This window comes from Trichechus manatus, unplaced genomic scaffold (assembly GCF_000243295.1).
Source record: "Trichechus manatus latirostris isolate Lorelei unplaced genomic scaffold, TriManLat1.0 scaffold00077, whole genome shotgun sequence".
NCBI classification, from domain to species: domain Eukaryota; kingdom Metazoa; phylum Chordata; class Mammalia; order Sirenia; family Trichechidae; genus Trichechus; species Trichechus manatus.
The window spans coordinates 12,416,166-12,440,708 of record NW_004444013.1 but is presented as its reverse complement, the minus strand read 5'-3'; the positions used below and the strand labels follow the sequence as shown (position 1 = coordinate 12,440,708).

The following is a 24,543-nucleotide window of genomic DNA, read 5'->3' as shown; positions in this document are numbered from 1 at the left end:
CAGAGACCCCATGTGACAGACAGAACTGCCCCATAGGCTTTCCCAGGCTGTAATCTTTACAGGGCCCATGTGTCTGTCAGTTTGTTGTACTGTTGTGGTTTGTCAGTTGCTACAATGCTGGAAGCTATGCCACTGGTATTTCAAATACTGGCAGAGTTATCCATGGCGGACAGGTTTTAGCTGAGCTTACAGACTAAGACAGACTATGAAGAAGGTACTGGTGCTCTACTTCTGAAAATATTAGCCAGTGAAAACCTTATGAATAACAGAATATTGTCTGATGTAATACTGAAGATGAGCCCCTCAGGTTGGGAGGTACTCAAAATATGACTGGGGAAGAGCTGCCTCCTCAAAGAAGAGTCAATCTTAATGACGTGGATGGAGTTATTTTGGAACCTTCATTTGCTGATGTGGCACGACTCAAAGTGAAAAGAAACAGCTGCAAACACCCATTAATAATAGGAATGTGGAATGCACAAAGTATGAATCTAGGAAAATTGAAAATCGTTAAAAATGAAATGGAACGCATACACATTGACATCCTAGGCATTAGCGAGTGGAAATGGACTTGGTATTGGTCATTCTGAATTGGACAATCTTATGGTCTACTCTGACGGGAATTACAAAATGAAGAGGAGTGGCATTGCATTCATCATCAAAAAGAACATTTCAAGATCTATCCTGAAGTACAACACTGTCAGTGATACGAAATATCCATATGCCTACAAGGAAGATTAGTTAATATGACTATTATTCACATCTATGTACCAAACACTAAGGCCAAGGATGAGGAAACTGAAGATTTTTATGAACTTTTGCAGTTTGAAATTGATCAAACATGCAATTAAGATGCACTGATATCCTAGTGATATGAATGCGAAAGTTGGAAACGAAGGAACAGTAGTTGGAAAACATGACCTTGGTGTTAGAAATGATGCCGGAGATTGCAGGATGGAATTTTGCCAAGACCAACGACTTCTTCATTGCAAATACCCTTTCTCAACAACATAAATGGCGACTATACACGTGAACCTCCCCAGATGGAATACACAGCAATCAAATCAACTACATCTGTGGGAAAAGATGATGGAAAAGCTCAGTATCAGTCAGAACAAGGCCAAGGACCAACTGTGAAACAGACCATCAACTGCTCATATGCAAGTTCCAGTTGAAGCTGCAGAAGATTAAAGCAAATCCACGAGGGCCAAAATACGACCTTGAGTGTATATCCCACCTGAATTTAGAGACCATTTCAAGAACAGACTTGACAAATTGGACACTAATGACTGAAGACCAGACGAGTTGTGGAATGACTTCAAGGATATCATACATGAGGAAAGCAAGAGGTCGTTAAAAAGACAGGAAAGAAAGAAATCACCAAAATGGATGTCAGAATAGACTCTGAAACTCGCTCTTGAATGCAGAGTAGCTAAAGTGAAAGGAAGAAATTATACAGTAAAAGAGCTGAACAGAAGATTTCAAAGAAGACAAAGTAATATATAATATAAAGACCTGGAGTTAGAAAACCAAAAGGGAAGAACAAGCTCGGTATTTCTCAAGCTGAAAGAACTAAAGAAAAAAATTCAAGCCTCGAGTTGCAATACTGAAGGATTCTATGGGCAACATACTGAACAACGCAGAAAGCATCAAAAGAAGATGGAATACAGAGAGTCACTGTACCCAAAAGAATTGGTCAACGTTCAATCATTTCAGGAGGTAGCATATGATCAAGAACCAATGGTACTGAAGGAAGAAGTCCAAGCTGCACCAAAGGAATTGGGGAAAAACAAGGCTCCAGGATTGGCAGAATACCGATTGAGATGTTTCAACAAACAGATGCAGTGCTGGAGGTGCCTACTGGTCTATGTCAAGAAATTTGGAAGACAGCTACCTGGCCAACTGACAGGAAGAGATCCATATTTGTACCCATTCCAAAGAAAGGTGATCCAACAGAAAGTGGAAATTATCAAACAATATCATTAATATCACATGCAAATAAAATTTTGCTGAAGACCATTCAAAAGTGGTTGAAGCAGTACACTGACAGGGAACTGCCAGGAATTCAAGCTGGATTCAGAAGAGGATGTGGAATGAGGGATATCAGATGGATATCAGATATCAGTTGATATCAGATGGATCTTGGCTGAAAGCAGAGAATACCATAAAGATGTTTACCTGTGTTTTATTGACTGTGAAAAGGCATTCGACTGTGTGGATCATAACAAATTATGGATAATACCTGTACATAGACCAAGAGGCAGTCGTTTGAACAGAACAAGGGGATACTGTGTGGTTTAGTTAGGAAAGGTGTGTGTCAGGGTTGTATCCTTTCACCATACTTATTCAATCTGTATGCTGAGCAAATAATCTGAGAAGCTGGACCATATGAAGAAGAATGGGGCATCAAGATTGAAGGAAGACTCATTAACAACCTGCGATATGCAGGTGATACTACCTTGCTTGCTGAAAGTGAAGAGGACTTGAAGCACTTACTGATGAAGATCAAAGACTACAGCCTTCAGTATGGATTACACCTCAACCTAAACAAAACAAAAATCCTTACAACTGGACCAATAAGCAACATCATGATAAAGGGAAAAATACTGAAGTTGTCAAGGACTTCATTTTACTTGGATCCACAATCAACGCCTGTGGAAGCAGCAGTTAAGAAATCGAAAGATGCACTGCATTGGGCAAATGTACTGCAAAAGACCTCTTTAAAGTGTTAAGAAGCAATGATGTCACTTTAAGGACTAAGGTGCACCTGACACAAGCCATGGAATTTTCAACTGCCCCATATGCATGCGAAAGCCAGACCATGAATAAGTAAGACCAAAGAAGAATTGATGCCTTTGAATTATGGTGTTGACAAAGAATATTGAACATACACCCTCGACTGTCAGAAGAACGAACAATCTGTCTTGGAAGAAGTATAGTCAGAATGCTCCTTAGAAGCAAGGATGGCAAGATTTTGTCTCGCATACTTTGGACATGTTATCAGGAGAGACCACTCCCTGCAGAAGGACATCATGCTTGGTAAAGCAAAGGGTCAGCGAAAAAGAGGAAGACCCTCAGACTGACACAGTGCCTGCAACGATGGGCTCAAACAGCCAACGACTGTAAGGATGGCACAGGACGGGGCAGCGTTTTGTTCTCTCGTAGGCACATAGAGTCGCTGTGAGTTGGAACCTACTCGATGGCACCTGACAATAACAACAATAATCTTTACGGAAGCAGATCACCAGGTCTTTTCTCTCATGGAGCTGCTGGGTGGGTTTGAACCACTGATCTTTTGGTTTGCAGCCAAGTGCTTAACTGCTGCATGACCAGGGCTCCTTAAGGGTAGATTAGGGGCCTGCAAACTTCTCGATTCCGGTGCTAGTGGCAGGCCTAGGAAAAAAGATTAAAGGAGAAGGAAAAAAAAGAAAATGAAAGAGAAGGAAGGTGAGCAGAAACCATGGCGAGCAGGAGGAGTGGTGGCTCTCCAGGTCTCAGCTCAGAGCCCCTGGGCATGTTCCTAACCCTCTGACATCCCAGCCTCACCTTCATGACAGGGTGGAAATGAAGCAAAGAAAGTGAACCCTTGTTACTAAGGGGCAGAAAAGCTGTGAAAAATGGCAGGGATGAAGATTCTAGAAAGATGAGAAGTTTCAAGAAAAAGTGCTAGAGATTAGGAGAGACCCTCACACTTCCTTCAGTGGCTCCTTCATGGTATGAGCAAGACAGGTTTGCCAATTCTGGTCACTTACGGGGTCATCCCTACTGCGGTGTGATGGATCACTTTTATATGCCCTTTCTAGCCATGGTCTTGTAATTTCCACCAAATGATGAGGTGAGACTATGCAAATAAGGTGCTTGTGGCCCACTAGGGGGTTTGGACAGCTTGTTAGTAATGCAAATAAGGTACCCTTACAGGGGTGGGACCATGCAAATAAGGTATATGGAACCCCAACAAGAAGATTGGTCAGTTTTGCCATCCCTCTAGGCTTAAAATGAGCTATTCCAGAGGTGTAAAGGGGAGACCCCACTACCACCAAGAAAGAAGAGCCAGGAGTGGAGCATGTCTTTTGGACCTGGGGAGGGAGGGAGGGAGGGAGAGGGAGAAGGAGAGAGGGAGAGAGCACGCTGTAACATGAGACAGCAAGAAGCCGCAGCAGAGAAATGGCAGCCGAACCAGGAGACTGGCGCAGATGGCGCGTAGGCTTCTTGGCCCACAGAGGGAGGCAGCTACAGTGGGTGTGTCAGTGACGGAGCTTGAATGCCTTTGGGCCAAGGCTTACTGGTACAGTCGGGTGCCTCCAGGCACTTACTGGCAGAGCTAAAGAGCTCTGTAACACTTGCCTGAGCAGGGCAGAGTGAGGCCAAGATCCAGAGAAAGGCCTGCCTGTGGACATGGCTGAGAAGAAGCTGTCCTGATCCAAGAACTGTATCCTGAGTTGTTCCTGATCCTGAATTGTAACCTGTTACTTCCCTAATAAACTCCATAATAACGAGTATTATCTGTGAGTTCCGTGTGGCCATCACAACAAATTATCAAGTCCAGCAGAGAAACAGAGAGTGCTGTGGGAGGGACACCTGGTGTCAGACTTGGTAAAAAGATTGGAGGGTGGAGGTATGTTTGACCTACATCTCATAGGGATCAGCCTTGGGCTGATGTTGTTGGTGATTCTCTCCCCTCCCCTCTTGGTGAAGTTAGATGAGGTCAGGCGATGCTGCCGCCACACCATTTTTAAACCTATCAATCCCCAAAGTCCCAGTCAGGGCATTCTGTGGCACTGGAAGGCACCTTGGAGATCACAGGCCACAGCTAGTGAGGACCTGTGTTTTATCTGCTCCATGGTGTCACTCAGATAGTCCTCCTGGACAAAGTCCACAGAAGACACCAGAAGGTGCCCCTGCCCTGCTGCTTATGTGATTTGAAACACTGGGGTGCTCATTCTTTTACCTCAGGAAGCCCCATGTGCCCCGTGCACCAGGCACCGTGTGTACGCTGGACACATGGCCAACACCAAGGCAGACCAGCCCCCGGCACCCTCCCCATGGAGCTGGCATTTTTGGGTTGTGATCACAATTTTGGCTGACATTCCACTCGGAAACAGAAAATTTCACTGTTTTAAAAGCTCATCTACTCCTCTCTCAGACTCTCTCATGATATTTCTGATAGGGCAAGTGAAGCAGGAGGGATAAGAGTGCCCCTGTGGGTGGGAGTACACAGGGCACTGCCTGATGGTCATCAATGCTACCTGTCCCGTAATATACACAAACATGCCTGATAGAAGTTTGTCACGGATTAAATTCAAGTTAGACCTCTTTGGGGCATGGGCGGGGGGTGGCGGCAGTGGGAGTCTGGTCATGGAGTCCCGGCCTGCCAGGCCCTGGACACCCAGCAGCCATGTCCATCTGCATGCAGATGCCCAGGTTGCATTCCAGATTTCTTCCTGGAGAGGAGATACCTCAGTGTCCTGAGGAAACAAAGCCATGTTCTTTGCCTTCTGAAGAAAGCCTCCCTGAGCCTTCTGCCTGGTCCTTCTTGGCATGGATTGCCCTCCTGACTTAGTGAGTGGACTCTACGTCATCTGTTCTCAAGACTTCTCTTCCCGTGGTAGGTGGTGTTCTTGGATTCTAAATGCAGTCTACGTTTCACCATAAAGTGTTGGCACTCAATGATTCTGAGGAATGATTTTTACCATAAATCATAAGTCAAGTGTCAGTTATACCTAGAATATGGGTTAGACAGCTCAGATGTCTACTCCTTCCAACTGGCTGGAGTCACAGGTCACTGGAACTAAAGTAGTCTTTTGTTTTTTAAAGAAAAAGATTACATTTTTAGCTAATATGTTTGACTCTAAGGGTAAGATTCCTTACTTCAATTGGGGTGGAAGTTTCTTCTACAAGCAGTTTCCCCTAAGCATTTTAAGTTCCTTAAAGTCAAGAGTAAAGACAGTTAAATGGGAACCTAATTTGCTGCGTAAACTTTCACTGAAAGCACAATAAAATATTATCAAAAAAAAAAAAAAAAAAAAAGAGTGAAGGTAGGTTTCAGGTTTGATTTTGAGACTAACCATGCAGATTGGTCCCTCCTCAGAAAACTCCTTGAGTTTGGGCCTGAGTGACAGATGGGGGCTGCTGAATCCTTTCTGGAGGAGGGTACCTGTGGGAAACATCCTAGGCATCCCTGAGTACCACAACTCATGGTGAATAAGAACACTTGTCAAAAAGGCTTGCCATTTTGCAAATCTAGGACACACGTAGGCAGCTGGAAGGGGGAACACCAGGAGGAAAGATGATGAGAGACTAGGTGGGGAGTAGCTGAACTCACTGTCTCCCACCTCGACCTCCTTCCACACTCCGGTGCGCTGAGTTCTATGTTAAAGTGGCAGTGGTTTCGGATGGAGAGCCTGCGGGGTAATGGGAAGAACTATGGTTTTGGGGCTCCCCAGGCCAGTGCTACCCCAGACCTAACCTGGAACCTATCTATTCATTCCTAAAATAGGTTTGCTGTGAGAAGCAAATGACCTTTTGTTCTAAAGTGTCAAGGACAGTGGTAACAACTGGGATAGCTGACATTGACTGAGTGCTCATTATATGCTAGGCCCTACTTAAGTCCATATATTTAATCTTAACAACTCTAGGAGTTAGGTACTATTAACTCCCACACTACAGATGAGGAAGCTGAGGCACAACGAGGCTTAAAACCTAGCAGTCTAGTCTCCAAGCCTGTGTGCTTAACCACCAGTTAACCACGCGCTCTCAACCACAGAAACCACCCAGCTGTGAACTCGAGTCTCGGAGAAGAACTCTGCCCACCTGCCCCGCGCACTGTGTCAGAAGGGACTATTTTTAGTCTGTTTTGTTCTAAAAAGAGTGCATCCTACCCTCTTTGAAGTACAACAGGGCTCTTTCTCTCTGGGATGGGTAGAACTCAATTCCTCTGAAACTTTCCTTTCTCCATTAAATACAAGATGTGAAAACAGGGCAAGGCAAGGCAGAACAAGACACCTCTGCTCAAGGGGGTCAAGAGCCAATAAAGCAGAGAAAGGGCCACTTCTCTGGAAATTTTTAGGCAACAATTTTTATTTTCTGGGCTCAGTTCCCCCAGAAGTGCAGGTGCCATCTCTTACAGGGTTCACTAGACAGGCTCCAGCAGAGCTGCTGACATTTAAGAGTTTGAGGTAAACGCTCAGCAAAGTCCCTTACCTAGATGGAGAGCAGCGAGCTGGGGAGGGGGCATACACCTCGTCTCTTGAGCCAGAACCTGAAGTTTCAGAGCGGGGTCTCTCACTGAAGCACAAAGGATTGAGCGATCCAGTGGGTAGCTAAGTCTCCAATCCCCATGACTGGGTGCTGTTCTTACAGCTGCAGTCTGGGTCCTTCCTGAGGAGGCGAACCAAAGCTTCGGCATTTCCTTGCTGACACATCTTCTCGGGAGGCTACCAAATGACTTGAATACCATGGGATCCCACAGAATTATCTTTGTCTGCCCTCTTCTTGCTACACAAAAATACAGTTTTTATTCTCATGCACATTAAAACCCTTTCGTTACTAAAGTTTTATCACAAAAAAAAATTTTTTTTTGATGCTATGTGTTTTCACTAATTATGGCAGGCTGATTCAAAGAGCAATTTGGAATTTTTGATATGAGTTATGGATTTTGAGATATATGATCTGGTAATACAAGCCACCAATAAGACTAGTGGCACTGTGGCACCACTAATCTGTGGTATAACAATATACCAATAAGAACTAAATAGTTTATTGCTAGCGCCTTTCCTTTAGGTTACATGGGGGAACCTCTGGTTTTCCAAATATGACACAGAAAAACCAAAAAAACTCATCAGGGCTCCCTAACTAAGCCATAATTATGCTTGCAAGCCTTATCTCACAGGGGTACAGGGAAAAAAGGGAAAAGTTTACATAACTAACACATCCAGGAAGCATCACCTAATAGGATGCTCAACCTACACAACAATGAAGCTATAACTCTGGTTGCTGAGCTTCACGTACTTCAAAAGTGACCCATCTTGACGCTAAATGCATTAGAACCAGAATAACGTACCACCTATGAGGTCCAGAGGCACAAGAAAGTGGCTGGTATACAGTTATATTAATAATAACAAAAGTGTTAAAAAGTATCCTTACTTCCCTTCCTAATAATTAAATAGTATCTATCCATCAAAGCAATTTTGGGGAAAAAAGTTTTAGAAAAACAATCATGACAAAAAAAGAAAAAAAAAAAAAATCACCTGTAATTTCTCCCTCGAGACAACTGCTGGGAACACAGGTGTATTTCCCACTGGCTGCTCTGTATTCACACCCACACCCTCAGAAGGAAAATGGGCATGGTATTCTACAAGAGCAGACTCTACTTCTGCCCGGCTGCATCTACAGCTGCGTTTTGCTTTAGTTCACACCCTCCCTCCCTTCCAGCATCTCTCCCAGCCACAGGGGGGCTCAGTGGGGATCTTACCGGTGAGGAAAATGAGGCTTAGAGGAAGATCACCGGATGGTGAGGGACGAGTCAGGGCCAGTGTGGGCCCAGCTGCTGCCTGTCCTCCCCTGGCCTCTGTTCCTGAAGTCTGGGCTTACAGAGCCCAGGCTGGCCGGCTGGCAGTCAGTTGGAAGCCGGGGAGCCTCAGGGTAACCTGTTGGCCCTTCTACCTACTCTGCCCTCAATAGGGTTGGGGGTGAGACTGAAATTGTTCGAGGCCTGTGCCGCTCTACCCCCACCCCCCGTCTGCCTGGGCTGGGTGGGAGCTGTAGGGACAGAGTAAGACTCCTAGGTGTCTACCTCCAGGACAGATACCTCCAAGGGTCCCACTGAGCCACCACCAAAGGTGGTGGGGACCCCTCTAGCAGTCCCCTCCCTGACCTTTGGCATGGGTGTTCAAGAGGTCGAGCTGGCCTGGATCAGTTCCCTTCTTTGCCCTCCTTCCAGCCCCTGTGACCTCAATGAACACATTCAGACAAACGGGCTGGTTCCTTTCTAACAAGTCAGGCTAGATGGACATGGAGGAGCAGACATTGTGTAGCAACCAAGCCATCCAAGATGGATGGGTAGGGGGTCAGCAGACTGAGTGTGAAGAGACATTAGGCTGAAGTAGAGGGGAGACACCCTGCACCTCCTACTGCTGCCCACGGCCACTCTGGGAGGTGACACACGTGAGGATCCCAGTGCAGGGAGCAGGCAGCACCCAGTGTAGGTCTTCCCTCTGTGGCGGGAGGCACACAGTGACCAGTGCACTGCAGACGCAGAGTTGAGGGCAGGGGGTCCCAGCAGATGTGGAGAGAGCTTTAAATAAAGACCCAAGCTGGAGGCATCTAACACGGAGGAGGTTCTATTTCCGTTCTCTGACTTCCTTTAAGCTCAGTAGGAAGCATGCAGTACTTGGCCTGAACCAGTGACTGGGACACGAGGGCTTCACATGGAGGAGGATAAGGCACAGCCAGAGCTTGTATGTGTGTGTTGTGGGGGAGAGGGGGGGCTACATCCAGCCTCTTGAGAAACACATCGGGGAGGTTTCAATTAAGAAGAAAGGAAGGAAAAAACCCAATCCTGTAACTTGTCCCTCACAATGCAGCCCTGGCAGCCCTGCCCAGGCAGTGGGGCGTGGAAAGGAGATAGTGAAGGAAAAGAAACTACAAGTGGTTAAAGGGAGAAAGAGAATCATTTCACAAATCAGGTATCAGCATTAATCACCACCCATAGGCTGGTGGTTTCCCAAAACAGACGTTTATGCACTTGGCACAAAGACATTCTTGCCAAAGCTCTTAACTGTACTTTTTAGCTGCTTTCTCCCATGTTCCTAGTCACCAGGCTGGCAGCCTACGGCCTGCTTCCTGTGAACATGGAGAAAGGATGGGAGACTTCTCTTGATGTAACTTCTTCACCCCTTAAAAAGCATGTCAACCACTGCCCTGCGATTGTGTCTCCCTGCGATTGTGGGGGTGGGGCCGGGATCCAGAGTAGGTCGGCCACAGCTGTTGTTAATAAACTGGCAATGATTTCATGAAAGGTTTCCCAAGAGCTGAGATTCAGTTTCAAATTATTCCCAGATCAGCTGCAGATCGTCTGAGCAACACCAGACCCAAACTGCCTCCCCTACTGTCCCCCAGCAACAGGAAATGTGGGGGCTGGGGGAGGGGGAGCAGTTGGCGCAGCATATGCTGTGCAGCTGGGTGGAGCAGCCCCACAGGGCAGGACGCTGTGCTGGGGGTGGGGAAGATGCTCCAAGCCACACAGGCTCCTGTGGGCAGCTCCTGAGGTCACAGAGGCCCAGCATCCAGGACCTTTCTGCAGAGGTGCCTCCTCCAAACGGGGCTTGAGGCGCGGTTTTGACTGTTTTGACTCTGATCAGGGTCAAGTGTGCAGCCTGTGGCTGCTGGAATTGGCTGAGGAAGATGTGTACCAACAGTCCGTGTTTACTGGATTGAGGAGAGGGACTGACCCTCCTTGTAAAGCTCTTCAGTGACGTCTATACCCCCTGTGGAGACACCGACAAGGTGGTGGGAGCTGCCAGGCCCTTCTACTGTTTCCAATCTGCCCAGTGGGGATGGAGCCAGGCGAGGGTCCCAGCCCTCTGGAGCTTCTTGGAAGCACTGGGCTCAGGGAGCCCCATGTGTCTATACCACTACCACTGTTGCTCAGAAGGCCTGGGGTCAAGCTGAGTGGAAGGGGTGAGACACTGGTTCTAAGGTGGTCAGAAAATGGAGTGCAGCCTGCTTTTGTCAAGTTCAAGGTCCTGGGTGAGTGGTCTGGCCTCTCTGAATCCCACCTTCCCTGTGTGCTAGGGGGCGGCAGGGGGGTTGTGAAGATCACACTCACAGCTGCCATCTGCCGCTCTGCCATGGAGCAACAAAGGGACAGCGAGGACTTGTGCTCTGTGTCAGTGATGGTGCTGCCACCACGCTCATTCCAGAAACGCTAGTGTTTAAACAGTGACCAGAAACCACATGCTGAGGCCACGAGAGCTGCTGGCTGAGGAAGCTGGTGATGGGCAACACGGGGTTCCCTCACTGTTCTGTTTTTTTTTTTTTAAAAAAAAAAAAAAAAAAAAACAGTAAATTTAAAAAGTTAAAGAAAAAGTGATGAAGCCAAAAATTAGTCACCAACCCGAAGTCTGGAATCTCTCTCCTTACAAGGCGGTGCCCCACCTTTTCCTCCTTAGTCCTCTCTAAACACTCTTCTTTCACCCCATCATGTGTGCCCTTCCCTGGCTGTTCAAGAAGGGTCACAGGTGCCCGGCTCCCTGCACACCACTTGGCCTCAGCAGGAGCCGTTCGGGAATCAAGGCTGCACCCCCCAACAAGACACTGGCTCTGGGGGTGCTGGAGCACCAAGGGGAGGAGGGGTTTTGTTTAATATGCCCAGAGAACAAACGAACCCGGCGGTACCATTTACTGGTCACAGTCTTCAGCAAGGTTCCTCCCTGGCAACTCTGGGCTGAGATCATCTGCCTTTGGGAGTTGTCCCAAGAATCAAACGTATTAACATACATAAATGCTAGGTTCAGTCTACTGCAGGTTTGCGCAAAGTGAGTAAGTCTAACCAAATGGCCAGACCTCAACAGTGGTACCAAATTATAAACTGGTTGTAAAAGTCTCAGGGTTTTAAGGGAGTCGAACATGCTTCAAACTCTTACATGCAAAAAACAAAGGCATTGTAGAAAACAATTCTCAGCAGTTTCTCATAGCCGAACTCAAGGCAAACACAAGCTTAGCTTTGTATTTAAAGAGAACATGCTGTTATAATCCTGCCACACTTCTAGAATCCAGACTGCGGACAACTGTTCTGATGGTGACTCCTGACAGTCACGTAAACAAAGAACTCAGTGAGGCCCAGCTCCCCCTCGAGCTGACGCACAGTCACAGCAAAGAGGCCAGATATTTGGACTCTGCCATCCTAGGACACCTCTCCCCACTGCAAAATCATGCTTGCTCATTTGTGGGTCTAGATTTGAGCTTTGAACACTGCCCCCAACTCAGAAAACTGTGTTTGCTTCTCTGTTCCCTGCCACCTCCTCCTCCAAAAAAAGAAGATATAACACTCTTGATTGAATGTTTTTGGCTTACATTTGACAAAAAAATTCCAGCTTTCTTTTAACAAAGAAGGTAAGTTACTGTTCACAATGTTCGCTCTGTAACAGGGAGTTAGTCCAGTTCCCAGCCATCTCTAGTCATTAAGGATGAAGACTCAGCTCCACTCCAGCCCTCGTGGGGACAACTCCCTTGCTGACAAACGCGCGCTTCTTCTTCGCTGGTGGGTTAATGAAGCCAAGAACAGCTCGGATGACAGTGCCTGCTTTGTCTCCCTTGCTTTCTGAATGGCTTTGTGTCCTCAGAAGCTCCAACAGATGCTGGGCTGGAATTCAATCGGTGTCCTGGTGAGAATCAAGGCAACTGGGCTGATTCCGGACACAAGAACCTGCTCTGATGGGAACAGGACGAATAGAACAAAATCTCTGGCTCTGGCGACCAGAGGAAATGAGAGGCATCTACATTTGCCTGACCTTCCCTTCGTTTGAGCTAATACAGAACCTTTCTCAGGCTAGAAGATGACAATACAACAAGAAAACAAGAAGGCAGTGACTGCGCCCAAACAAGGTGACAGACCATTAGAAACCTTTATATCAATTCCATGTGTGGGGAGAAAAGAGAGGTGGCAGGAGAAGGAACAAGAACAAGAGTAAGAAGGAAAAAAAACCCAGCACAGAGAATAGGCCAGACTGTTAACCACCCTCCCCTGTGTGGTAACTCCCACCCTGCTCTCTGTTTCCAGAGCGACGAAGTGCAGCCCCAGGAACACTACTCCAGCTGAAGGAAAAGGATCCCCTTCCTATGAAGTTCTCAGCAGCAATTTTCAGTCCCCGTTGTTGGTTAGGATGAGACTGAGGAGGCCAGTCAGCAGAATTCCCAAGGCCTGAGAACGTCTGTCAGCAAAGGCAGTGTGCATCACCCTGGAGAATGCGACTCCCACCGTGGCTGCGCCCGCCCTTCCCTCAGCCAACAGTAGAAGGATGCCATGGACCTTCTATTAAGAAAAGCCCTCTGCTGTGTTCACGTATTTCCTCAGTCATTGGAGGAAGGGCCTTGTTCAGTCCTCAAGCCTTGGAACCTGAAGTAATTTCTTCGATTCCTCAGTCCAACTGCCCACCCAGTTAGGAGGAGGCCGTTCCTTGATTCAACATTCCTGATGTGCGGACACTGGTTTCCAGAGAACATGTTGCGATTCAAAACTTTAGGTAGTTCTGACGATTAAGGAACATTTTTTAACACTGGGCTGAAGCTGGCCTCCAGCGATTCCCAACCACAGTGGCCACCCTGCTGCCCTAACACCTCTTGTCAGCCACACTGGACATGTTCTGCACCAGAGGTCAGGGCTGGGGCTAACAAGACTTTTTCTTCGGTTGGTCTGAATAGTGTTTTAAAGATATCTGGATTAATAACCAATCTTTAAAAATCGGGAGATTTCACATTAGAGTACAGATTTCCAGGTTCTCTGGAAAAATCTGAAGACGTAGTAACTCTGAGCACAGTGCCTTTGACGAGGACCACACACCTGCTTGTCTACCACAGTCCCCACCACCCCTACTGTCTCTTGTGCCTGGTCCACTGCATATTCATCCATCAATGATGTCACTGCCTGCCCCTGGGATAATATGGGTCTGTGACCCCAGCTCTATATGCTGTTGTATTCTACGTGTAAACCTCTCTCTCTCTTTAAATACAGATATACAGCATCACTTCCTGTAGCTGCATGTTATTCTAATGTAAACATATACAATAATTTATTTAACACATCTATTTTTTGAGATATTTAAAGGTGGTTTCTAAATTTACACAATTCTAACTGATGATCTGTTTTACAGATACGCCTTTGTGAACATGTCCAATACCGCCTTAGAATACATTTTTATAGTACATGGAACTGTTAGGTCAAGGGTATACACGTGAAAATTTTGGATTTGCACTCTCCACCTGCCCACCGTGCCCATTTATATTCCCACTGACTGTGTACAAGCATGCCTGCCCTCCCATGTCCTCACCAAGTACCAGTATCACCAATCTTAAACCTGTCTGCCCATTTGACAGGTGCTTCTTCATTTGCATTCATCTGATTATTAGTGGGCGGCTGTTACAAGCCTCCAACACACTGCTGCTAGTCAGAAAAGTTAGTAGCTTTTTATAAACTTTCTTGCCCACTTGTAATTCTTTTTTGACTTCCCCTGTCCTTTTTCTGTTCTCCCCAGTTGGAGTGAAGGGACTGTGAATTGACCCCCAACATATTTTCTTCCATAGTAATAGTTTTTAGCTGGATTCACGATGACCCAAAAGAAACACAATGTGCCCCAGCCTCTTGCAGTTGGTTAGGACATGTGATTAAGCTCTGGTTAATGACAGCAAACCAGCAGTAGACTTGTGGCAGCTTCTGGAAATATTCTTTCCTTAGCAAACAGCTGGGCAGGGTCTTTGCCCCTTCTAACTCCTGCTGCCTGAGCACCCTTCCCAGATCATGACACATGCAATCCTCGGCTAGACTTGAGGGACGGCAGAGTAGAAAGCTAGAAACCATGGATCCCTGATGATTTCACGGGCAGAGCTGCTATCCCATGCCTGGGCTGTTCACCTCTGTATGTATACATGGGGGAGAAATAAACTTATCTTGTTTAAGCCATTGTTGTTTCTGGATTTTCTATTATTCACAAACAGATCAATCTTTATTAATACGGGCTGTTTATTAATTTCTTATTGAGTTACATTACTCTTTACACATTAAGAACATTTATCTGTATCTTAAGTATGTTACAATTACTTCCCCCAGCTTTTCATTTACCTTTATCTTTGTCTTTTGCCAAAGAGAATTTAAAGATTTTTGGCTGGCCTTAATGTATTTCCAAATGATTACCAATTCCCAAAAAAAGAGTTATTGAATGTCCTCTCTCTCCACATGGCAGCCGGTGTGATCTTGAAAACTTAAATCTGGTCAATTAACTCCCCTACTTACAGCCCTGTGATGGCCTCTCATTGAACCTGGAGTGAAATCCTGACCTGGATCTGTACCAGCCTCTCCTACTTCCCTCCACCCAGCTCACCACCTTCAAGCCACTGTGGCCTTCTTTCTGTCCCTCAAACAGGCCATAATGGTTTCTGCCCATCTCCTCTGCCCATCTAGCACCTCCCTACCATGCAGGCCTCACTGCAAATGTTCCTCCCAAGGACGCTTTCCCAGATCACATAATCTAAGGCAGGCACCCCTCCTCCAGCTCCTGTCATCCTTCGCCCCTTGCACTTCCTTCGTAGTACTAACAACTAGTGAATGACTCTATTATTTCTCCAGTGATTTAAAATGGTATTTTCATCATACAATAAATTCTCATGGGTGTGTTTCTGGGTCTCTATTTTGTCCCTTTGATCTATTGTTTAACTTTGTATTATATAAACCTACATGGTTTTGATTAGTGTAGTCTTACAGTAAAAATCTGTCTCATTTTCAAAACTTTCTTGACTAAACTCAACATTTATTTATCCATATAAGCATTACTGTAAATTTTCAAGAAAAAGAAAAAAAAAAACAAATCCTACAGAATTTAGATGGGAACTGCATTACAGTTCTAGATTACTCTGGAGAGAAGTGATCTCCCTGTAATACTGCCTTCCCTTTCAGGGACAAGGTACGTTTCTCCGCTATCCAGGTCATCGCCACCTGTCCCAGGTAAAAGCCGAGAAGTGACTGTTTATCATCAGGCCATCTCCAAGGTCGGTTTTGGGCACTTCCTCAAGGCCTTTCATTTGTTCCAAGTTAGTAAAGAACTCTCTGTTATACTGAAGCAGGTGTTCTTGTTCACACAATGCTTTCACACCCCATGGCTTTATAATACATTTTACTATTTGATAGAACAAATCTCACATATCACACAGTTATCCTTCCAGATCAACTTAGAACGGACTGTGATGGTTTCAAATTTAAAGAATTATTTTAAGAACTAGTATCTTTCTAATATCAAAATTTATCTAAAAACAAAGCATATTTCTCCATATGTCCAAGTCTCTTTATGCCCTTCAATAGAGTTTTATAGTTTTCTTCCTATTTCTATATATTTCTTGTTTAAATTCATTTCTAAGGCATTTTATGATTTGTATTGCTACTGCAGAGTCCCTGGGTAGTACAAATGGTTAAGCGCTTGGCTGCTAACTCAAAGGCTGGAGGTTCGAGTCTACCCAGAGGCACCTCAGAAGGCCTGGTGATCTACTTCTGAAAAATCAGTCACTACAAACCCTCTGGAGCACAGTTCTACTGTGATACACGAGGTCACCATGAGTTGGCACTGACTCGACGGCAACTGGTTTGTCTCAGTTATTGCTACTGTATGAATGATACTCTGTACATTTATTTTGTATTTCGCTACTTTTCCACTGCTTCTAACAGCTTTCTAGTTATCTATATTGTCTTTTTTCAGGTTTAAAATGGTAATTTTACCTTTCTTCTTTAAATATAAAAATGATTAAAGCAGTGTCTGACACATAGGAGGTGCCCAGTAAACATCAGCTATTACCTTCTCCAACGCTTATGCCTCTTGTCTTAGTCTCTTAACTAATTTCACTGACTAACTAGCACTTACAGAACAAAATAGTGGTGAGTCTCATCCCTGACTTTAGTGGGAATGCTTCTACGTATTCACTATTAAATATATACTAATGACTACTTTAAAGTAGGTGTTAGAAAATCATTAAGGAAGCATCTTTCTAATACTATTTTTTTAAAGCTTAAATCATGAATGGATATTTGATTTTATTAAAATGCCTTTTTATCATGTGAAGATATTATGTAATGAATTATATTAACAGAATTCTTAACATTAAACCATCCTTGCATTTCCAGAATAAATCCACCTGGTCACGGTTTCTATCTGCTAGGATTTTATTTACAGAATTTAAAGTGCAAATTCATAAGTGAGGCACGTCTACAGTTTTCTTTTTTAGGTCTATTTCTGTCAGGATTTGTTATTAGTGTTATGCTGGCTATATATAAATATATGTAAAACTTTCTTCACTCTTTTATGATCTGAAATATCTTAAATGACAGAACATTCTTATTCCCTAAAGGACTGAAAGAATTTGTTTGGGCATGCTGCTTTCTGATTACTTTCCCAATTTTTTCTGGCTATTGGTCTATAGAATCTCCTATCTTTTCACGAATCAAAATTCTTATGCAGATACACCATCTTTTTCAATTACACTAATTCAACCCCCCCGACACACGCATGCACTCACAGTGGGGTCGGTCCAGAGAGAACATCTGGAGCATTCCTGGCAAGGGGCTCCTGGGGACCGAGGGTGCTGGCAGAAATGGTCGTATCCATTGATAGACACTCGGCAGAGGTAGCACATTTGGGCACCGCAGCGGCAAGACATGCGGTTGCAGCCTTCGGATTTGATGAGCCCAGTCCCACACTTGTGGCATTTCCTAATGCGAGCAGCAGTCATTTTTTCCTCACTGAAAAAAAACAAACAAACCATGACTGTAGATGGCAGGAAAGATGAAGCGGAAAGAAAAATATTATAGCCATTAAGTATTCATTTCTTTCCACATATAATGATTGCACAATCTGCCCTTCTGGTGACATTCAAATAGTGAAAAGAATCTATGATTTGGAGTTGGAGAGCTGAGCTCAAAGTTTATCAGCTGTATGACCTTGGGCAAATCACCCAACTGCTTGGGTTTCCTCATTTTTTAACTGGGAAAAACCAACTTTCTGAGAGTGTTTCGAGGATTACAGACAGGACATAAAAGCACCATGGCACAGTGCCTAGCACTGAACATTTAGAAAAGGCCCGCTGCGTTTGCTAAAGGAGTTTCCTGTAGGCGTAAAGTTGAGAGGAAAAAATGAGGGTCTTTCTAAAGAATGCATTATATACACAAAGCTGGATAACAGAGCCAGGAAGCCAGAGTCTTCACCACACACCTGTCTTAGTCATCTAGTGCTGCTATAACAGAAATACCACAAATGGGTGGCTATAGCAAACAAATTTATTTTCTCACAGTTTAGGAGGCTGGAAGCCCAAATTCAGGGTGCCGGCTCTAGGGGAAGGCTTTATCTCTCTGTCAGCTCTGGAGGAAGGTCCTTGTCTGTTTGAGCTTCTGCTTCTGGGTGATCTCCATGTGGGTTGGCATGTCTCTTCCCCCATCTGGCTTCTCTTGCTTGCTTGTTTAATCTTTTATATCTCAAAAGAGATTGACTCAAGACACACTCTACACTAATCCTATCTCATTAACATAACAAACAAAACCCATTCCCAAATGGGATTATAATCACAGGTATAAGAAAACCAAACCTGTTGCCATCTAGTCGATTCCAACTCTTAGCCACCCTGTAGGACAGAGCAGAACTGCCCCATAGGGTTTCCAAAGAGTGGCTGGTGGATTTGAACTACTACTTGGTTAGCAGCAGAAAGCTTAATCACTGCACCACCACGGCTCCACTATAGGCATAGAGGTTAGGATTTACAGCACATATTTTTGGTGCACACAGTTCAATCCATAACACTACCACAGGATTTTGAATATTTGGATCGGAGTTGGGGTAGACAGGGTTGGGGGCAGTCCAATAGCCAGTATGCCTTTTTCCTGGTTGGCAGAGTCCGCCTCCCATGACAGAAGTTGACGATGTCAGAATCTCACATTCCCAGGCTCCCAGCCACCAAGGACGGGCATGTGTACGACTCAGTCTTGGCCAACGGGAAGCCTGCAGGGAGGCTGCTTGATTCCAAAAGCATTTTCACTCATGTGGAGGGGAAATGACTAAAGAGTCAAAATGACAGGTCTTGGCTCTTTGTCAAGAGCAGGCGCTGCTGAATTAGCTACACCCACGGTGCTCTGTTCATAACTCCAAACAAACGCTTTCAACCTTGGCCTGCCGTTGTGTATGTCTGGCGTCCTCTGTGGAGCTGAACTCCTGGAAGGGCAGAGGCTGTGCTGCTGGACCACCTGGCATGGTCCTGACAGGACTGACTCGAGACCAGGGACCAGCAGAAAGGGCCCGGATGGGGACAGCCCTGAAACTGGGTTCTTCCAACCTGCTCTGAGCACGTCTCATCCCTCCATCTAGGAACGCAGAATGGTGGCCATAAGAACAGCTTCAGTTCCTAAAGCTTGTAGTGGTCTGGGAGTGAGTTCAGATGTGAAGATCTCTCCTGAAGCTGAGAAAAGTCAGCCTCCTTCTTCCCACTGCCCCGTTTCTCTAAGTAAAAAAGTAGCCAGGTGATTCTGGGGGTAGGCAAGTGTTTTTAATTATTAATATTTAGAAGACTGTTCTAGTATGTTACTTAGAAGCCAGATCATGTGTATAAAAATAGCAAAAATGCATTAAAAAAAACTGGCTGGTATTCATTCTCGTCTTGTTTGTGAATGGCCCCAAATGAAGGAAGGCAGAAACGTGGCTTGGAAAGAATCTAAACCTAGTTCAACTTACAGAAGAACAAACGAGTTCTCAGCTTTGCTGAATAGGAAACATCGGAAGGAGACAAAGTTTAAATAAAGCAAAATTTACTGCTGCCAACTTAATAATATAGTAAATATGTTCATCATTTTAGTTACTGAGTGACTGTGAAGACACTTCTCAATGCTTCATGTTACGACTCACAGGGTTCTGATGAAAAAGTTTCCAGTATGAAAGTCTGTGTGCAAAACATAATGCCAATTTTACTCCAGCACAAACATGCTCTGTAAGAGTGCTCCTGAGACTGGGACGTGGCTCTAAGCTGGAAAACTCCGGTTGGCTGGGGCAGACTGACTTCTTCCCTGGGCAGGCTGCTTAGGCTGCAGTGTGTGAGAGAAGTGGCTGGAAAGAATCCTGGCTAAGCAGTCCTCTCCAGAAGGCTCAGGAAGGAGGGTGCTTTTGCCTACTCGGTTCTAGCAAGCTGTTTGTCATCCACAAGAAATAATATAGCGGTGGGGAGGGGGGGCAGAGAGAAGAAAAGGCACCCCTTAAGTAGATAGAGGAAAGGGCTTTTGCATTCAAACCAACAGTACTAGACAGGGCCAGGGTGACCCTATACTTCAGCTGAATGGCCCCAAGGCAAAAAGGATCGTTAATAGGATGCAGTGAAGCGCCCCCACCCCCATCCAGTAACACAAAAGTGCACAATGGGATAGGGGAGAAGTCAGAGTTGAATCTTTTAGGGGGGGGGGTGGTGGTGGTTTAGAAACTACTAGATTCTAAATTTGCAAGAAATAAACAGCCTCAGAGAGTGACTTCTGACTGGAAGTCACTCCACAGTATGCGCTCGTAGGGACAGGACAGGAAGGAAAGCCTGAACTGCAGCTGCGTCTGTGGCCTTGTGTGCAAACAGGAAGGCTCACTGCCTTCCTTGACATGATCAACTCTGATCCCCAGATTTCATGACTATTTGTTCTCATCACTACCCCGCTATGTTGGGAACTCCTCTTTGGGAGTTGGCTTTAGATCTTGTGGCGTATGCTTTTTAAATCTTATGTGGCCTTCCTTTGTGAGTGAGTGTGTATTACCGTGGCACACACAATATTTACCACTTTAAAGTGTACAATTCAGTGGCATTTAGTACTTTCACAACACCGTGCAATCACCCCTACTATCTAGTTCCAGAATATTTTTACCCCAAAAGGAAATCCTGTACCCACTGATCAGTCACTTTCCATTCCCCTCCTCTAATCACCTGGCAATGACTAATCTGCTCTGTATTTCTATGGATTTGCCTATTCTGGATATTTCATATAAATGGAACCACATTTATATAAGAAGCCTTTTATGTCTGGCTTCTTTAACTCAAGCATAATGTTTTCAAAGTTCATTTATGTTGTAGCATGTATCAGTACTTTATTTCTTTTTATGGCTGAATAATTTTCCATGGTATAGATATACCATATTTTGTTTATCCATTCATCAACTGATGGACATTTTGGTTGTTTCCAACTTTTGGCTATTATGAACAGTGCTGCTATGAACATTTACATCCAAGTTTTTGTTTGAACACCTGTTTTCAATGCTTTGGGGTATATATCTAGGAGAAGAATTGCGGAGACATATGATAATTCTACTTTAACTTGCTGAGGAACTGCCAAACTGTCTTCTACTATTTTACATTCCCAGCAGCAATGCATGAGGGTTCCAATTTCTCCACATCCTTGCCAACACTTATTATTTTCCTTTAAAAAAAAAAAAATTGAAGCAGGGCCAAGATGGTGGAGTAGTCAGGCACTTCCTGTGGTCCCTCTCTTACAACAAAGACTGGAAAAAATAAGTGAATCGATTATATATGACAATCTAGGGGCCATGAAAATCAAAGGTAAAGCTGAAAAACTGGACTGAGCAGCAGGGGGAGGGAGAGATGGTTCAGAAGCAGCGAGGAGTTGCCAGACCTGACCTGGCAGGAACCAGCACCCTGCAGGCCGGATTGGCTGGTGTGCACAGTAAGGCAAGCAGTGGCGCTCAGGACACGTTTTCCACATTGGGAGAGACCGAGCGGTAGAGAGTCTACTCAACCCTCCAGGACCAGTGAGAAGTGGGACTCAATCAGCAAAAGATAAGTATGTGCATCTAATCTACCACACGGATCAAAAAACACCCACTTTGGGAAAAACTTCTCTCCCATTTACCTGCCCTCTCCCTGTTCTGCACTGGGTCCTGGGCTGGCTTCAGCAATTGCTGTGTCTCCCAGGCTGGAAGTGGGACCTGTCACATGCCCTGAGCCATTCTCCTGACCTTGGAGAGGGAACAAATTAACAGGAAAAAATCTGCCAGCTCTCCTAAGCTGGGAACTCAGGGTAAGGCACAGCTCCTTTGCCTAGGCACAGGCATAAGGGGTCCGCAGACTTTGAATGCCTTTCACCCCTGCATAGACTTGTGTGGGCCTATTTCAACAGTGTAGGCCCTCATTAGCACAGTATAACAGGGTATATACCTGAAGCCTAACTTCAACTGTATCAGCTATATGGTGGAGTGGCAGGTTCGTGACATTTGACACTACTCTGCTTATTAAGCAGGGTCCTCACCTACCCACATCAGAGGCCTGAGGACTGGTGGCTCCAGCGCCACCACCTAGCCACCTGCAACGGGTCCAAGAATAAGTGGTGTCTTCCAGTCCTCAGAGACAATAGCATTGGGTGCCTATAGTCCAGCTGCAAAATTCACCAACCTACCTAGGGAACAGGGACATGCTTTCCTCCCAGACACTCAGGGACAACTGTTAGCCCCCTGCCTTGCTCAGCACGTGATCCCCTACTGCAGCCAGATACCTGTGCCTACAAGAATCACCCCTGCCTGTCTCCAACTATAGGCGAGTGCCTGCACCACACTTGGTAACCAACTACCTGGACACCTGAGCTGAATCCATACAAGAAAAGTAAATAGACTCCTGGGCTCACATACCTAGTAACAGATATAACCACCTGGTGACAGGATATTAGAGCTTCAAAGGTGCCAATAATCAAAATAGCTCATACAAGCAGCCTGTTTGGGCGTATCAAAACAACACAAAACAAGAAGCTAGGACACAGTAGGCAAACATAAAATAAATAAATATAATAACTTATTGATGGCTTGGAGACAACAGTCAATATCAAATCACATAAACAGGCAGACCATGATGGCTTCAGCAGGCTCCCAAAACAAAGAATCAAGAAATCTTCTGGAGGAAGAACTCCTTGGAATTACCAGAGGTAGAATACAAAAGATTAATATACAGAACCCTTCAAGAGATTAGGAGGGAGATCAGGGAAAATGCAGAACAGGCCAAGGAACACACAGACAAAGCAACAGAGGAACTTAAGAAGATTACATAAGAGCATAATGACAAGTTAACAGGCTGCAAGAATCCATAGAGAGAGAGCAAACAGAAATCCAGAAGATTAACAATAAAATTTCAAAATTAGACAACTCAACAGAAAGTCATAGGAGCAGAATAGAGGCAATGGAAGTCAGAATTAGTGAGACTGAAGATAAAGCACTTGACACTAACTTACTTCAGGAAAAATCAGATAAAAGAATTTAAAAAAATGAAGAAACCCTAAGAATTACGTGGGACTCTATCAAGAGAAATAACCTACGAGTGATTGGAGTATCAGAATGGAGGCGGGGGAGGACAACAGAAAATACAGAGAACTGTTGAAGGTCTGTTGGCAGAAAACTTCCCTGATACTGTGACAGATGAGAAGATATCTATCCAGATGCTTATCAAATCCCACATAAGGTAGATCCCAAAAGACAGTCACCAAGACATATTACAATCAAACTTGCCAAAACCAAAGACAGAGACATAATTTTAAAAGCAACTAAGGGTAAATGAAAAGTCATCTACAAAAAGACTAAGCTCGGTCTACTCAGCAGAAACCATGCAGGCAAGAAAGCAATGGAATGACATATATAAAGCCTTGAAGGAAAAAAATGCCAGCCAAGAATTATATATCCAGCAAAACTATCTCTCAAATACGGTGAAATCAGGGCATTTCCAGATAAACAGAAGTTTAGGGAATTTGCAAAAACCAAACCCAAATTACAAGAAATACTAAAGGGAGTCCTCTGGTTAGAAAATCAGTAACATCAGATAACAGCACAGGACAGAGCAACCAGATGTCAACCCAGATAGGGAAGTCACAAAAATAAATCAAAGCTAAAACACTGAAAATAGGGAAACAGAGACGTCAATATAAAAAAGACGACAACGTTAAAACAAAAAGAAGAACTAAAAAAATCTAGTCACAGATCTTTCACATGGAGAGGAAGTCAAGGTGATATAAAGAAAAAAAAGACTGGTTTAAACTTAGAAAAACAGGGATAAATATTAAGGTAACCACAAAGGAAACTAACAATCCTACACATCAAATGAAAAACAGAAAGACTCAGCAAATATAAAATCAACAACAATCAAAAAGATGAAAAGAAAATACATAAAGAAAAACGACTCAGCACAGAAAATTAAGTGGAACAAAGAAACTGTCAACAACATACACACACGAAAAAGACATCAAAATGACAGCACTAAACTCATACCTATCAATAAACACACTGAATGTAAATGGACTAAATTAAGAATAAAGAGACAGAGAGTGGCAGAATGGACAAAAAAACCACACGATCTGTCTATGTGCTGCCTACAAGACACACACCTTAGACTTAAAGACACAAACTAAAACTCAAAGGATGGAAAAAAATATATCAAGCAAACAACACTCAAAAAAGAGCAGGAGTGGCATATTAATCTCTGACAAAACAGACTGTAAAGTAAAATCCACCAAAAAGAATAAGGCAGGACATTATGTAATGATTAAAGGGTCAATACACCAGGAGGACATAACCATAATAAATATTTATGCACCCAATGACAGGGCTCCAAAATACATAAACTCTAACAGCACTGAAAAGAAAGCCAGAGAGCTCCACAATAACAGTAGGGGACTTCAACACACCACTTTTGGTGAAGAACAAAAACATCCAGAAAGTAGCTCAATAAAGACACAGAAAATCAAAATGCCACATCAACCAACTAGATCTCATAGACATATACAGAACACTT

At 44.6% G+C, this 24,543-nt stretch overlaps 1 protein-coding gene across 1 annotated transcript in view; it reads right to left on the bottom strand.

Annotated features, from left to right (window-relative positions):
• Positions 1-24,543, bottom strand: part of RNF216 (ring finger protein 216) — a 150,203-nt gene that overhangs the window by 2,922 nt on the left and 122,738 nt on the right. Inside the window, exon 15 of the mRNA XM_004380829.2 lies at positions 17,269-17,491. Coding sequence (XP_004380886.1) covers positions 17,269-17,491 — 223 coding nt within the window. The remainder of the gene's footprint in view (positions 1-17,268; positions 17,492-24,543) is intronic.